Source organism: Notolabrus celidotus, chromosome 9 (assembly GCF_009762535.1).
Source record: "Notolabrus celidotus isolate fNotCel1 chromosome 9, fNotCel1.pri, whole genome shotgun sequence".
Lineage (NCBI taxonomy): Eukaryota > Metazoa > Chordata > Actinopteri > Labriformes > Labridae > Notolabrus > Notolabrus celidotus.
The window spans coordinates 19,091,312-19,108,156 of NC_048280.1; the positions used below are offsets into that span (position 1 = coordinate 19,091,312).

The 16,845-nt window shown below is 43.2% G+C and overlaps 1 protein-coding gene across 1 annotated transcript in view; it reads right to left on the reverse strand.

Moving 5' to 3' along the window:
- Window positions 1-1,487: 1,487 nt before the first annotated feature.
- ank1a (ankyrin 1, erythrocytic a) overlaps window positions 1,488-16,845 on the reverse strand; it is a 40,306-nt gene continuing 24,948 nt past the window's right edge. The window contains 19 exon segments of the mRNA XM_034692857.1: window positions 1,488-1,866; window positions 4,254-4,406; window positions 4,734-4,789; window positions 4,792-4,816; window positions 7,074-7,422; window positions 7,628-7,774; window positions 7,776-8,274; window positions 13,399-13,416; window positions 13,419-13,553; window positions 13,661-13,792; window positions 14,121-14,195; window positions 14,291-14,341; window positions 14,344-14,374; window positions 14,464-14,583; window positions 14,968-15,096; window positions 15,187-15,251; window positions 15,254-15,414; window positions 15,587-15,683; window positions 15,919-16,120. Coding sequence (XP_034548748.1) covers window positions 1,813-1,866; window positions 4,254-4,406; window positions 4,734-4,789; window positions 4,792-4,816; window positions 7,074-7,422; window positions 7,628-7,774; window positions 7,776-8,274; window positions 13,399-13,416; window positions 13,419-13,553; window positions 13,661-13,792; window positions 14,121-14,195; window positions 14,291-14,341; window positions 14,344-14,374; window positions 14,464-14,583; window positions 14,968-15,096; window positions 15,187-15,251; window positions 15,254-15,414; window positions 15,587-15,683; window positions 15,919-16,120 — 2,499 coding nt within the window. The 3' untranslated portion in view covers window positions 1,488-1,812.

Below are 16,845 nucleotides of genomic sequence, written 5' to 3' on the forward strand. Positions count from 1 at the left end.
TAAATAACATGAACCTAAAATCCTCTCTTCTGGATCACACCAAAACACACTCACACAATCAATCCCTCCTTTTGTAAGCGGTTATTGCTTCTTCTGAAGAACATTACAGACATGAAAAGAAAACATAAAGCAAAGGGTGAATCGCGCTCCTGGAAGGGTCAGGCTCACAGTTGCGGGTCAGTATTACAGTTTCTCTTCACAGTGATTGGTGACTGTCTGTCTTTGCTACACTCCAAAGGATTACCAAGGAGACAAACATCAAAGCTCAACACGTCCTCGACCCTCAACATCACACTTTCCTCTCTCCATCCAGCTAACTCCTTATCTTCACCCAATCAGACCAGGGCTACATTATTATCAGTGTTTCAGCTACTTCACCCGCTTCAAGTGACATCTTCTGGCGGTGGTGAGATGGTTTGTAAGTGCACCTCATGTTTGGTGGTGTCATAAACTGCATGATGAGGTCAATCAGACACTGCTGAAGGTGAGATCCTGCCCCCTGCTGGAGGAGGACAAGACTGCTACATCTACTCTGAGAGGCTGACTGGAAGGGTGAGGGAGTGAGGGTGGAGGTAGGGCAATAAGGGCAAATTCAAGGGTAAATACAGGTATTTGGATTTTGTCAGACAGACATTTGATTAACACCAAACGTCATGAGGATACAGCACACTGGGGACAAGAAAAGCAGAGGAGTGGGATGGTTTAGTACGTTCATCTCTGGTAATCTCTCATGTATCTCGTTGTCACCCTCCACATAAAACAAGCTACTCTGGAGGAAGGTCAGGAGGGCAAACTACAAAAATCTGCCTCACAAAGCTCCAAAAGCCCACAGTGCAGTGAAGGACGGACAGTATGTCCCCCCTCTCCAGTTCAACACGTCAAAAGCAAAGAGTGGAAGCACATAAAGAGCACAAAGGAACAAACAACCTGACGCACAAAGTTTAAAAACAGGCAGAGCGACACAACGTTTGTATGTTCTTGTACCCACAAAGATCTCAAGATATATAGAATAATATATAGGTTCAGACCAAACGAACCAAAGGAGAAAAACAGGGAGGAAATTCTTATGTACCTGAAACAGCAGCATCAGTGGCATCGCATAGGGATCTTAGAACATAAACAACACACGTAACACACAGTCACGTTGAGCATTTTAGTGCATACGATATTATGTACAACACCGATATCCTTGGGTGATAATTGTAGCTTTACTGGACTTTGACAGGTTTAAAACGACGTGACGCTGTTAGCTGGAAGAGTTTGACAGGAAGGAGGAGGGTAACCTGTTGCCTAGAGATGATGTAATTCTCCTTATTTGTGTACCCCTTTTTTTGACTGATAAACTTCCCCGGTTGGTTTAGAAAACAGGGTGAGCGATGTACCACACCCCATATTGCATGCCTGTCCCACACAGCAGTGTGTGTCTCCCCCCCTCCCTCCCCTCCCTATTTCCCCTCCCTATTTCCCCTCCCTCTCATTCCCTCAGTATTTGTAGTTAAAGACAGGCCATGCGGCAGCAGTCACTCATGCTGATACAGATAACAGGAAGCACGTTTTGGTTGCTAGTTTTTTTTGTTTGTGTTTGGTTTTTCTTTTATATGAAATCATGCTTCTAGCCTAGTATTAGATGTTTTTTTTCCATGGTTTCTTTAAAAAAAAAGTAATAAAAACTACAAGATAATCTGTGTCTTTCTCTTCAGGTGCGAGCTGATAGTTGGCAGAGCCGCTGTGGTTGTCATTGGTGTGTCTTGCCCTTCATTTCTGTTTGTCTGGCATTTTGTGTGTGTTCTTCCTCCTGTCAGCTGCTGCTGGTCATGTGTCCATGTAGGATGGTTTTGGTGAAGGGGTTGAATCCTGTGGGGAACTCTGTGGAGAGAGGAGAACACACTGATTTAGGACAAACCACACCTCGTTGTTTGTAACCTGAAAGAAACTCATCAGGGAAATACAGGCAGGATTCATGCAAGCAGCAGCGCTTCAACACAAATGTTTTTTAAAGCTAGATATATACACACTGCTTTAAACTGGGGTGGGTTAAACTTACTATCTTATCTGACCCAAAGTTCTCTTGCATTTTAATCAGTTCTCTGTTTAACAACTTGTTAGTTCTGCGGAAGCTTTCAAGCAAAAAATGGTTGGCACAAGTGGTTTAACATTCAGTGGTGAGCCACATGAAATATCAGTAATCTCAGGAATGTCATGGCCTTTACGTTAGAAAGGGCAAGTCTCTCTGAAACACACACACACACACACACACATGCTCACACAGACACACACAAACACACACACAAGCACACACACTACAGTGGCTCCAGATAGCAATTCGAAAGACAACTGGCCTTACAGTTTTGACCTTGAGAGTTGTCACATTACAAGATCATTTTCAGGTGCTTGTTTTTGCTGAGTGCACACTGAGCCAACCCTTTTCCTGCTTGTCAAAACATGCACCAAGAAAGGAACTGGCCTGAAATAAACTATAGCAATAATGACCTGCTGTTTTTTCATCAAATTGTGAGAATACTATGGGAAATTTAGAGCAATGAAACATAGATTTATTATGTACTGCAGGGACTTTATATCATGCACATAAGGATATAACTTCTTTTAATAGATAGAACTCAATACGTTAAACATGAATAGGAATTTTCCAAATCCTGCATATCTTAACTTCAGCTGGTTCCTATTGTGAATAAGAGATATGATCTTTCTCAAAATCATGAGGTAAAAATGAACTGACCGGGTCATTGCACTAAGAGTCCAGATCAACATCAGTTCAATTTACATCCTCCTATTCTTTCATTATTTCTTTAACCTGGAGTGTCACTTTGCTGTGCCAGTGTCATAATACATATCATTAGTATTGATTTAAGGTTACATTCGGATGCATTTAATCCAGAGAGACCGGATTAAATGGTCTAGCCCACAGGTCAGAGGAGACACTGTGGGTCAGTCCCGTACCTGCGGGGACCTCCTCACTGCTTAACTCTCCGCAGACTGGCACATTTCACTATCTGAGCACCTTTCTTCACATCCACAGAATCGGGCTACATCAGGGGGGGAGGGGGTTGGCGGCAGACGAGGTGCAAGGGTTGAGGAGGTTGAGGAGAGGTGGGTTGACAGGAGCAGAACAAGAGGTTGAGGGAATATTAGTCAGGGAGAGAAAAGAAAAAGAGACGGGACAGGAAGGAAAAAATGTAACAGATGGATCAACAGGGGATGGAAAACGTGCAACGATGGGACATAGAAAAGTGAAAGACAAATAAGTAAGGGGAGAGGAAAGAAGGGGAGAAAAGAAAGAAAGTAATTATGTATAAGATAAACAATTAAGCAAGGATAGATGTGATGGGTGGCAGTTGGAAAAGACAGTTGAAGATAAGAGGGTATCAGAAATCTCTACAGTATTTGGGATTCTGAATAGATCTGTGTCAAATAATATTTCCAAACAAATTTTCTACACTTAATTGCTGTGATTTGACCACAGAGGACGTAATGATTTAATGTAAACCACAGTCCTCTACTTTTTCCTTTAGAGTAAAAAAAAAAAAAGGGGGTTTGTAAACAATATTTGACCCAGCTCTAATTTAAAGTCTTTCATATTTGAGTGATACAGCACACAGTCACAGTTGAAGGACTATAAACTTTAATGAAGGCAACAAAAAGACAAAGTAGTCAGTCATTGAGGAAACTGAAACTGAAACTGATGGACAGAATGAATAATGCCACTGCAAGGAGCCACAATCATTTCATTCACTCATAGATGCGCAAGAATCAAACACAGGAGGTGGAGGTGCAGTTTAGTGGGGACTAAAGTGATGAAACCCTGAATGCCGGTGAACTGCGAGCAATGACATCATAGCAACAGAGCAAAGTGGACTAATTTGTTCCCTCTGCATGCAGAAGATGAACATGAAGCAATTATATTGGGGTGGATATTAAAGTAACAGAACATCAGCAATCAGACACTTAACCAACTAAACTCTCAAACTTTGGTAGTGATTTCAGACCGACGCATAATAAAACAAGCATTTTCAGACTGCTCTCAGTCCCTTAGGCTCAAGCTCAGAGTCCCCTGTGCACTATACACTAGCTCCAACAGGGGTTTAAATCAAACAAGCACTCATCAGATGCTATTCAGCTGCTTCATCTCATCTGACTCAGTCCATTCAGTTCTAAATGCTCCCTGCGTCTCATAGTAACAACAACGCTGAGCCTCGGGTGTTGCACAGAGAGCTGTCTGCAGATCAGAAGCCCACCTTGCTGCTGTCCCGGCCCAGGATGGCGTAGTTAATGAACTGCTCAGCATCAACCTCCAGCTCGTTGGCGTCCTGCAGAGAACCCTCCACGCTCATCTCCTGAACCCCCTCATCACCTGAACCCTTCCCTCTGCGCACAACCTTGCGCACAATCTATCACAGACGCACACAGGAGGGTAGGAGAGAGTGATGGATGGAAGCAGAGAGTGGAAATAAGGCAGTGGGAAGACAAGAGTTGGTATAATATAAAGAAATGTTATGGAGCAAAAAATACATCGTCCTTTGAAAAATAAAATGAAATCTTTGAGTGTTTAGGGTGCATGCAGTACATCCCTATTGTATTGTTGGATAGAATGAACAATGAGGAACTATACAATGATTATAATAATTTATAATCATTCTGCTTAGATGGTGAATTTTGTGACACTTAAGGAATATGATAAGTTTAGAGAGGAGTTTTTAGATTGTTGAATGTCTGACCTTTTTTGTGACAATGTTCCCATGTTCATCAGTGAACTGCTCCTCGCTTACTTGCTCCCAGGTAGGTCTTCAACTTCATCGCCCTGTGGACAAGAAAGCATTTATAGCTTTAATTAAGTTGATTTGATAATCTTCTTGAATTAAACTTTGGTGTAACCACTATAAGATATGACTTCTAAGGATACAAAGTAACGTAAACTCAAATCAAAATGAATTAGCCCCTGGTAATTATACTGCTGTTTAGTTATAAGCATGGCTAAACCCCTTCGACAATGAAACAGAGAGAGGCAGATGAGTGACAGATGGGTGAGGGTTGGAGGATTGTTTGTTGAAGCATATAATTCCAACAGTTGGGATCCATCATGTTCACTAATGTTTCTTAGCGACTCTCATAATTACAGCTCATGAGATTCAGGACAATGCTGTTAAAGCCTCTCATAATTTGCAGTAAGTCTACACAGCTATTTATAAACTCAAATATATTCCAGCAGCTACTGACGCTAGAACAACATCAGTAGAGCCCTGAGTTGACAAAGTGCGAGATACCAAACTTTTTAATAGAACTGGAGTCCAAATTGTTGAGCCCAAGACTTCTTTCACATCGCTAACAGTAGAAGATACTTTAGTTACAACTGCACAGTCATGAACCATAAATACTCTTAATTCAATAACATTGTGTCATTCTATACTCTGTATCCTAACTTAATCCTCCAAGCTACTTTTGATCCACTCCAGTCAAGGTCAACAAACAGTGAAAAATCATTTACCCTAATAGCCACAAACTTATCCTGTCACTATCCTTACACAAACCCTTTCTCTCTCTCTATCCCCTGTTGTTTCCTGCCTGTAGATCCTCCCTCCAGATCATCTCTGTACTGTCCTTGCCTCCCTCATTGTACCTTGAGGATGACTCTGCGACGGACCACTCTAGTGGTGACGTTTTCCTCTTCATCGGCCACTCCCTCGACCTCCCCAAGCTCACGGTCCAGCTGAGCGTGTACATAGGTGAGCACAGAGCGCACAGAGCCGCTGGCTATGTGGAGGACATTTTGGCAGCTGATTACCAGGAAAGCAAGCAGCACGAAGCTGAAGAGGAGCTCTGTCACCAAGGCCCACATCACCCCTCTTTGAACCTCAGCAACTCAACGCAGCACAAACACGACTTCCTACTTGTCCGTCTTCAGTGACTCCTGTCCTCCAAGCTGCACTTCTCTCAGCTAAGAGGAAAGGTGACAGCTGCGGCCTGCAGCCTTTTCTCACTCTTTCAGTCGTGCTGTGCTTGTTTTGTCTTTCAGTTCATGTCTGTCCTCCTTTAGTCGGGGCAGTGGGCCCTTTCCACAGGTCTCTGTTCCTTTTCCTTCCCTCTGTCAGTTCAGGAGTCTCTGCTCAATGACATCGAATCTAAGGAAAGACAACCTTGGGAGGCTTCTATTCCCACCTCTCTCTCTTCTCTGACCATGTGACCTGTGGGCTTTAAATACCTCCTGCTGCTCCACTGTGGCTCTGTACACTGGGGCAAGATTGCAAAGAAATCTGCCCCCTGACTCTCTTCAGGTATTTAAACTATAAGCTACTTCTCATTCACAAAGCCGAGTGTGCACATTCCCCTTAAAAAACAATGTGATTATTCAACATTGTAACACAGCACACTCAACAACAAATACAGCTACAGGTTAGCCAAGCTAAAGTACACTTTCCTTATCAGTACAGACAACATTCAAAAGCCAACCCACAAAACAACACTCCATTGTTGCTCTCAAATACTTTTATGGCAGAGATTGTTCTTTACAGTGTGATACAGTGGTGTTGTGCCAGGAAGTCAACATGTGAAAAAGGTTGGGGTGGGGATCATGTAACATGAGTGGACAGCGAGAATGTTTGCTATATTTGGCCTGACATGCTGTATGTGCCCATCTTGGGCCCTTGACTGTGTGTTTGTGTGCCTGTGTGTTTGTCTGTGTGTGTGAGCGTTTGTGTTCATAGGTGCCAGAGCAATGGATCAAGTTGAGCAGCGACCTTGCCATCATTGATTTAGATATGAGTCCCAGTCTATGTATTTAAAACTTGTGTATTTATACTTTTAGGCCTTCCATATGATGATTATATTATTATTTAATATTATTAAACATTATATTAACTATCATGTTTCACTTGTTACTGATTGTTTGCTGCTGCCTGGTGCATACTTGTTGTCAATACTTTTCAGCTAGCACCAGCCGCTGGTTAAGATCACTTGGCCCTAAGGTGGTTATTTGCCACAATCCTATGTCTACATAATTGATTGCTTATCATAGGTGTCAAACCACATTGTTATTTTGCATGTGCGAAGCAACAACTCACCTGGCCTTTCAGGCGAACGTCGTCCCAGGCCCTCAACTCTGGTACCCGGTGTGGGAAACCCAAACCCTTCTCAAACGGTTGGGTACCTCTGAAGTGCCCTCGTAAGATCTCAGAGTGCCCCATGTCCCTCACAGGCTGAAGTAAGGCTTCCTGGGACATGTGGGACTGGTCTCCGTCCACGGCGTTACATACTGATGACATCATGGTGTCCATAGCCTGTCTAGATTTAGGCTGATTGCCCACCCAGGTCTGTGTAGGGTCAGTGACAGGGATCCAGCCGGGGCCTGTCTGCTCCTGCAGGTAGGAAAGGAAAGAGCCACCACCACCTCCGTTTCCACTATTACCTGACCTGAAAGCAGAGAACAGATCAATGTGGAGGAGGTGCATGCAGGTCTCATGCATGCTCTAAAATAAGGAAAACAACTTATCACAACCCACTAGCTTTCCTTGAACAACTATTTGAAAACCCCCCAGTTCACCAAAAACATGCAGTGAAGATGTGAGAACAGATCTATTGTTTTGTCACCTGAGAGGCAGAATGAGGCCTGACTCACCTGTCTCCATTTCGATCTGCAACACAGCTCAGACCAGGTGACTCACTCAGCCGAGCATACACCCTTTGCTGTCCTGAAACAAGAGAAAGCCCTTCTACTGAGCCTGGAGTTCCTCCTCCTCTTCCTCCTCCTCCTCCAGCTCCGTCCCCCCATTGTACTGGTGAATGCTGATACCTCCGAACTTGCCTCTGACCCCTGACCATTGTTCAGCCCGTTAAGATTCATCCCAGCGATAGTGCCTCCAAGCGAGGCTGGCGTAGCAGTGCTGAGCGAGTCAACGCCCATCTCTGAATCATCTTCAGGAAGCTCAATGGAGCCGCTCATCACCCCTCCCCCTGGACTGGCTGCACTTGCCTGACTTGCCGGCCGACCCAGACTTCCATACGGCAGCCCCAGAAGACCTTCTGAATCGTCAGCATTGCTGCACTCCAGCGAGGAGTCTTCCACTGGCACAAGGGAGGGGCTGTTGCCTGAGGGCCACACCTGCACATCGGACATCTCCATGAGGGTATCTTCTTCGGTGGTGGCAATGGGTGCACAGTCCAGGCTGGAAACTTCCTGCCAGTAAGGCTCAGCGCCGAGCGGGGAGGGCATGCTGTACTGCAGGGAGGCCGGAGAGAGAAGCTCATCCTGCGCGAGCCCATAACCTGGAGCGAGACAGAGAGAGGCACACTGACACCCGGCCCCCCGCCTCGCTCCCTACCTCACCCCCACAGGCACCGGGACCCCGGAGGGGGTAAGTGCCCCTGCCCTAGAGCAGGGCATCAGGGGAGGAGTAGAGGAGGCTGAAGGGACAAATGGGAAAGGAGTGGGGTAGGAAGAAAGGGGAGGGCCAGACAATAGAACTGGAATAAAAGTGCAAGGAGCTTAGGACTAGAGAGCAAGGGCAAAGCTTTGAGACGAGGGTTTTCAAGCTTGATCAGCCAGCGCTGATGGTGAGAGCAGCAGCGGCAGCAGCAACAGACACAGCCAGACCGACTGAGAGAGAGAGACTGACACTGAGGTTCGGACCCAGCAGTGACTGATGCTGCTCTGCTGACTGCCACCTGCAGGGAGAACGGACAGGAATTACTGCCTCTGCCCCCCACACACACCTGTGTGGCAGGGGCACACACTTTGACACGCATACACATGCTGTAAACTCGCTCTCACTGTCTGTCTCACACATCACACACAGACACTTACTCTCAGAATATGCATGCATTCAGACCCACTCAGAAAACAGGCAGGTTAATATTATTATCAGGCTGGATAGCATGCACGCAGGCAATCTCATTCTCTCTCTCACACACATGTGCACACACACATCAGCTCACTCCACACAGTCTCTGGCTCTCTTATGACACATAATGCATATTTAGAATAATGAATTCAATATAACACAGCTGCATAAACACAAAACCTCTTCTATAAGTGATGTTAACACAAAAAACACACATACAGTGGGCTGGTTTTTCCTTCTTTTGTGAAGTCACCAGATGCTGCCTCAAACAGAGAGTTGAGTTGAATTTAAATGCACTATTTTTCAATACTTGAAGTTGCACAATTATTCATGTGCCATGGACTCAGGTCACTCCTACAACTGTCTCAAAAGCCATTGGACATATCTTGTATTCTAGAATTTAGACCCGGGAGGATTGGGCCCAATTTTACAGCAGCAGGAAGGTTTTTTTTTTATTGAACTACCTCACTTTGGAACAGAAAGAGAGAAAATCGTTTTAAAGACTAAAAGAATGCTGTTTAACCCTGAAAATATACATAGACTCTGCCTGTTATCTTTATTAAACATATAAATGAATTATTTTGAATATGACTGCTAATAGTTAATGTCAGAATCTTGATGAATGGGAATGTAGGTAAAGCAGTGTGAGTGTGAGTACCTCTATGATTTGAACACCACAGAGCTTGTAACCAGCAGGTTTTAACCAGATGCAGGGCACAACGTATTTCGAGAGCAAGAAGAGGTGATTCCCTCCTACATGATCATGTGTGCAAAAGAAAAAAAAAAAAAGGAAAGAGGTAGAGAGGTAGGCAGACTGTATGTGTATGCTGTACAGTGATGATAAAACTGAGCATAGCAGGGTGCAGGGTGTAACTTGATTCATGGTTGGCATGGTGCTGCTGTTCATAAACCTGCTGAGAGTGCAGGAGATATTTGTGACACCAAGCGGCCACAGAGACCTCTTGTCCTACTTTTTTGCTCTCTCTCTCACTCTGGACTGCTGTCTTTTGTCTGTGTATGTGAACTGGTCTATAAATATATAAATTATAAAGCTGTATAAGAAACAATATACATTCATCCTATGGCTTCACCTGTAAAACTGAGTTATATTTGCCGGCACACTGTAAGTAGAATATAGTCTGATACAGTAAAATACCTAAGAGACTACATAATAACTTGCAACAAAAAATACAAACAATCAGACCTTACATATGACTGTCTGATTATCTGAGGAAGAAGTCTACTTTGGAAAGAAAGTTGCATGTTAACAAGGTGCCAGTTGAGGTGTGTGTGTCAAACAGGGATTTGCTTGTCTTTGAACAGCATGGGAAATATCATTTGCAATGACCCTGTTAATGAATGAGTTTGTCAGTCTTGGTGAATGGTCCAGTATGAAACATGAAACATGAAACATGAAAATATGTCAGTGATTTCCTGATCCCCTGATGTGAAAGACACAAACACAGAATAAAAAAGCAGTGAAGCTTGTGTAAATACATATAAAAGAAATACACTCATTTTGCCCATATACTTAAACACTGATACATATGTATATGGAGGACACAAAACACTTACAGTATATAAATTAAAACACACATTATGACGCTCACACTGATACACTCAAATTAAATAATGAGGACATTATGGGAAATTGGTATCATATGTCCCCTGTACAACACGCACAGATATAAAAACATGTATTTCACACAAATAATCCATCAGACTGACAGTTTACAAAGAATCAGTGACATACAAAACAACCACAACATTCATACATGAACAGAGCAAACACAAGTCAGAGTTCACAAAAAAAGGTTGGTAGCCTTTTTAACCCCCAGAGACAGATCAGTGGAGGAACAGAGACAGACTGTAGAGTCATGCTAAGAACGCATGCCATGCAAAGAATAATGTCTGTTGGTCAACCAGAGTTATATGCCAATGCAGTGTTTGAGTCGTCATCTCCTACGAGCCAGTGTGTCTTCATGCAAACACAGGGGGAGATGACAGTGAGATCAGCCTCATGCACATGCAGACAGGCAGGAGGGCGGGGAAGAAAGGATGGGTAAAGAGGTAGATAACAGAGTGGGAGAACGAGAAAAGAAGAGCTGCAAGAGGGGAAGAGGAATATAAAAGAGGGTGATGGTCAAAAGACAGAAACAGCGATAGAGAGCAAGGGTCACCTCCCCCCTCCCAGTGGGTGCTGAGTACACAGTCTGTGTGAAGGGTATCGGTCACAGAGCGTACACTTAAAAAAGGTGGGGTTTTCAAGAGCACAAAAATAAAGAGAAAAATGCACGACTAGTCGCAAAGAAAAGAAAGATAAAGATGTGGGTCAGAGGTCAACATGAGGTCGGCATGAGGTCAGAGTTCGGAGAGGAGTGAGAAGGAGGAAAGGACGGCTAGGCTGCAGATGACATGTCCAGAGAAACACAGAGAGAGGGACAGATTCACAGGGAATGAAAACAGGGCTCCCAAAAGGACATTCAGTGCACCAACATTAGCCCTAAAGAGACTCAAACTACTCCCCATGCAACCACAGGCAAAGAAGATTTACAGAAGTCTAAAGAGGAGGTGTCTCTCTCTCGTGAGCTAGTAATCTAATAATCCTCTAATGTGCAAACCTTGGAAACTCGCGCTTAGAAAGTGCTTGAAAATGATCAAACTAAACTGATAAGCAAGACCCTATAGACAAATCTGACAAAAAAGGAAAGACAGGCGAAGAGAGGAGGATAGAAAAAGACTGCAGTTTTGCTGATATCTCTGGTCAAGGGAGTTTTATTCTTCAGTAAACAAAACTATGTAATGCTGTTTAATGTCTTTTATTGGAGGACTGAACCTGACTCAAAAGAGGTTTGAAATTTTGACGAATAAACAGAATTATTTTCTCCCTTTGGTAATGATGATAAGATTTACGTCACTCTTAAATGTGTAAAGTACATTTCAAGTAACTGCTAGCAACAGTGGAACTTAGAACAAAGACAGGAAACATGGAGAAACAGCTGGGTTTGTCTGTTGAAAGGCTGGAAAATCCTCAAACCAGCATCTCTAAAGTTGCTGTGCATGTTATCTCTTCTCAATTTAATTTCAAAAAGAAAAAAGTATAAAAAAACACTATATCTGGGCTGGGCAAACCAACCTTTCCAGTTGTTCAAAAGAACTTAAGCAAGTACTGTATATGATAGTGGTAGTTTATATTTATGTCCAAAGATGAGAGTGGAATCAGACACAACATACCAAATTGAGACATAAATGAACAAATTCAGAAAGATGAATAAATCTATTGTACAGAATATAAAAATCAGTGTTTATTTTCAACTTATTTGAGCATTCAGAGATGACCTTTTTATTTCCCTGCCTGTTTCCATTCATTGGATTTTTCTCAATCTATCTGGCCGTTCAACTGCATGTCACACTTTATTTTTGCCTTAAAAGTCAGGTTTGTTCCTCCACTCGGTCACTGCACTTTTACAACTTCTTGAATCTGTCACTGTGAAGTTATCAGAGAACAAATATCCAGATATTCAAAAGCGCCACCACCTTACGCTGAAAATCAAAAGCAGGAACGGCCTTTGGGAGGCAGGTAGCCAGACAGATAGACAGACAAGACAGATACACAGTTATCAGATTCACTGCAGCTGTGATCTGAACGTCTCTCTTTTCACCCTTTGGCCCTCATGGTCGTTTCTGTATGCATTGTTACATCTCTGAGTATTGCTCCAGTTTTCACAGAAAAGGACCTGTCACCTGTCGAACTGACTCTTCATCTGCTCTGTAAACAGAGGAGAGAAGCCAGTCAAGTAAGAGGGGAGCTCAGACCAGTCCAGAGGTGAAAATGGAGTCAATATGTAGGGTATGCATGTGTGAGGGAAACCATGAGGAAAAAGAGTAAAAGACTGAGGACTGACATTTGGTAAGGAGGTCAGTAAAGCTAGGCTATACATACAGTATGATCTACGTGGACTGACCATGTATGACAATGTGTTGTTTCATAAACAAAATATCACACTATAATGTTAATAACTGGCAATAAACTATTTTTATAATCTTAGGTAACTGCTCTAATTGCTTGACACAAGTACACAAAAAAAGAATTGCAACAATAATAACAATGGAAACTTATAAGATCCTTGACTTCTCTTTATGTGGCGTTTTATTTAAATGCTATTCAGGTAGGTGCTGACAAAAAGTGAAGATTCAGCATTTGATGGCATTATTTCTTATACTTTACTTTCCATAATAATGAATAATTACATAGAGGTAACATTAAGGTTGTAGTACAGTAGGAGTGTCCTGAGTCCCTCTGCATGTTGCTGTGGTCAAGTCCTGCAAAAGTTTGTTGCAGCTTTCATACAAAACAGCATCTCAGGGAACAAAGGGGGGGGACATGAGGAAGTAGGAGAAAGTTCAGGGGGAAAACAACCTTCACTTTATCTTCAGGGGGTTATAGGGACTGTTGGAATATATTTATTGGAAAGGTGGTCCAGGGTCAAGGCAAAGGGAACAAGGGGCAGGGGCTGCATAGTGAGATTATTTGGGGAGGGGAACTCACCATTGGTCATACCCGGGAAAGATGCTCTCTATCGTTGTGTCGGCGTCTGCTGAGATCACGGGAGCCTTGTCTCGCAGGTTGAGTGGGCTGGCCCTCCAGCATGTTGACAATGTCCATGCGGTCGATACTCTTCAGAGCTGCATACAAGCTCTCCACTGCAGAGAAAAGGCATTGGGAAGAAAAGGGTTATAGAGGAAGAAACTGATATTAAAAAAAGACATTAGAGGTTGAAAAACAGCAATCAGAGATGTGTTGTACTCACTTTTGGCTCTCTTGCCTTCGCGGGTGGCCCACAGGTTGAGCAAAGCAGAGCTCTGCTCCAGCAGCGAGTTGGGATTCTCCACACGGATCTTATTGATGTCATCCACGCTGAGCTGCAGCTCTCGAGCCAACTCTGTTCAGAGATGAGTCAGAGATTCAAGTAAATGAGGGAAATATTTATATCATTTTCTCTTGTGAGTCATGCTGTCACAGCATACAGAGTCTTATTTTTGAGATGGTACAAAGCTTCACAGGAGCTGTACCACAAGAGACCCAACAGTCAGTCTATCAAACAGCTATGGCGTTTGTCAGGAAACAGGAAATAATTAGTTTTGTTGGCTGGTGGCCATGTAATAACTTTGTGTAATCAGCAGTGAGCTCAGCAAGCTTGTCAGACATAAGGTAAACATGGATGGTTTACAGCACATGAAACCAGACCGGGTATATTCATGTGCGCCTACCAGCCCAGCTCAGTCCTAACTGTTCTGCAATGACAGCCATCTTCAGCTCTGTCCTCTCCATGGCAGTCATTGATGCTGCAAAAAAAAAGACCAGAAATACCATTCTCACCTACACTTTACTCAGTGTAACACAAAAATAGCCCCACATGAGGAGACATAGAGAAGCATACCCATGGCAGGTTCATTAAGGGCACTGTATCTTTCTCTTAAAGCCAGTGGGTCAGAGTCCGCCTCCTGTCTTCACTCCCAATGATCTGTAGGTCAAATGCAATCAACACTTAAAGTCTATCATCATATAGAGAGACACGTGACCTATTGTGTTAGCTACCTATGGGAGTTTTACCTTGATACATGGAGGCATGGTAATGTTGAGATTACAGAGCACATGTTGGCTGTCCTCATACTTTGTGGACTTGCGCAGGAAAGACAGAAATCCAGCGGGCTCTTTACTGCTGTCTCTCACCTTAGACACAAGGACACAAGCACAAATAATGAAGATCCCTATATACTGTGGATATCAAAGGTCTACACACCCCTGTTAAAATGTCAGGTTTGGTGCTGTAAAGAAATGAGACCAAGATAAATCATGTGAGACCTTTTTCCATCTTGAATGTGACCTATAACGTGAACAATTCAATTAAAAATGTTTTTTTTTTTATCTTTGAGGGGGAAGAATAAAAACAAAAATCTAAAATAACGTGGTTGCATAAGTATAAACAGGGGTGTGTAGACTTTTGATATTCACTGTGTGGTATTCATGGCAGAGAGAGAACTGGGGAAGTAACTATGAGGGACAACGATTATAAAACGGGCTAAATATTTATAGGAAAAACCTAAATGATGATACCTTAACAGAGACAGGAAGTCGGTTATCTCTGAAAGCCTGGAAGCTGAAGCAGCGAGGCTGCTGGGTGGCCTTCCTAACTGGCACAAGATTCCCTGAACATTCCAGGTGAAGAGGCATTCCCTCCATCACCTGCAAAATAAAACCAGGCACGTCAGTCTCCGTTGATTTACTGAGGAACTGAGTGGAAATGATTTAACTCAAGCAGCTCTCTGAACTGACCTCTATGTCTCTGCTGCGAGCCACCTCTGTAAAATTCTCGTGTTGTTCCAGGGTTTTATCCATCTATCGTCAGTCATACAGTAGCAGCGCAGGCGGCCTTCACGCAACTCATTCATCTTTGCAAACACCACAAACTTGGCCATGTATGGTACAGCTGATAGCTCTCTGTAGAGGAGGTTGGCAAAGGAGACGGCCTCGGCTGTCCGAGGACAGTCTGCGAGCCAGAATCTGAGAGGAGAAAATGACATGTAATCACAGCATTGGACATAAATCTGTCCATTCTTCGTCCTGTTGTAAACACAATTGAGCTGCTTACTAGAACCGTTTGGAAAGGCAAAGAATTGTAATAAACCGAGCTTCTTTTATAATGGCTTAATTGTGAGTAGCAAACTGAACTTACCGTGCTGAGACATTGGTTGTGAAACTTGCACAATCGTTAGCATAGGCAAGCTTGGTGGTTCCAGTAATGTCTTCCCACTGGGCTGGAGCTGTGCCTCCTGAGAACCAGATAGAATGAGAGAACAAAATGTTTCATCTCTGCACAGGGTGAAAGAGAGTATCTATGACAATGTTTGCACAAAACAAGAAACAAAACACTTTGATCCAGCTGTGAAATCTTTCACCATCTTTTGCCCCTCATCTCTTTTCTCACCATGGACCACAACAACTAATGTTGACACAAAGACACTCTTAAACACCCACCCACCGACTCCCAGTTGTGGCTTTTAGTACCTATGACAGAGCAAAGCAGTCGCAGACTGGTGGTGTCGCCCTCCCCAGAGTCTCTTGGGCTCTCCTTCCAGGATGGCAGGGGTATACGCAGGCCGATGGGTCGGTGGAACTTGCGCCGTCGCGGCTCCACAGTGACCACGGGGCTAAAGTTAGCCTGGTTGCCCAGCAGCTTAGCAACCAGCTCATCTGGAACTGGCTGGGCCTGAGGTTAAAGGTAAATGGTGGAGAGTGGGGGTACATAACACATGACGGTTACATGATAGGGTCAAAATAGGGAAATTAGAGGATGAAAACAAAGGAACATGAGTTAGAGATTTAAAAAAATGTTGGGATGATATGAAGCAGGTAGAATGAAATCATGGGAGGAGGATGACGGTGACAGCGGGCAACCAAAGAAAAAGTAAAAGATAGGAGAGAGAGAAAGAGAGTCCACAATGAATAAAAAGCTCATGATAAATTTAGAGACACAATTCGAACACAAAGTGTTTGTAGGGCTTAATAACTCCTCTTTATTTTAAAATGTGACAAAGTGTGTTAACATGAAGCTTTTACAATCATTAGTACAAAACAGTTTATTAAAGGCACTATGGTTTTACACTTTACTGCAACATTTTAGTCAGAAAGTGTTCCTAAGGTTATAAAAAAGATAACATGAATCTGTATAAAGAAACTCTGAAAATGTCTATTTGACTTCAATTCGGTTACATTCATGTACTGCATTCATAGTAGCATGTTAGTTTACACACATAATTATTGATTAGTATGTCTTATCAACATGCAGCAGAAGGTCCATCTACACTGTATCTCTCTTTCATTTTGGTTTACTTTGAAAGTGGAATCCTAAGTTTCTATATGATACTTAAATTTCATTGCTGCTCACTTTCAATTTTAACTGTCAAAGTTAGCCAACAATCCCATTAAACTGGA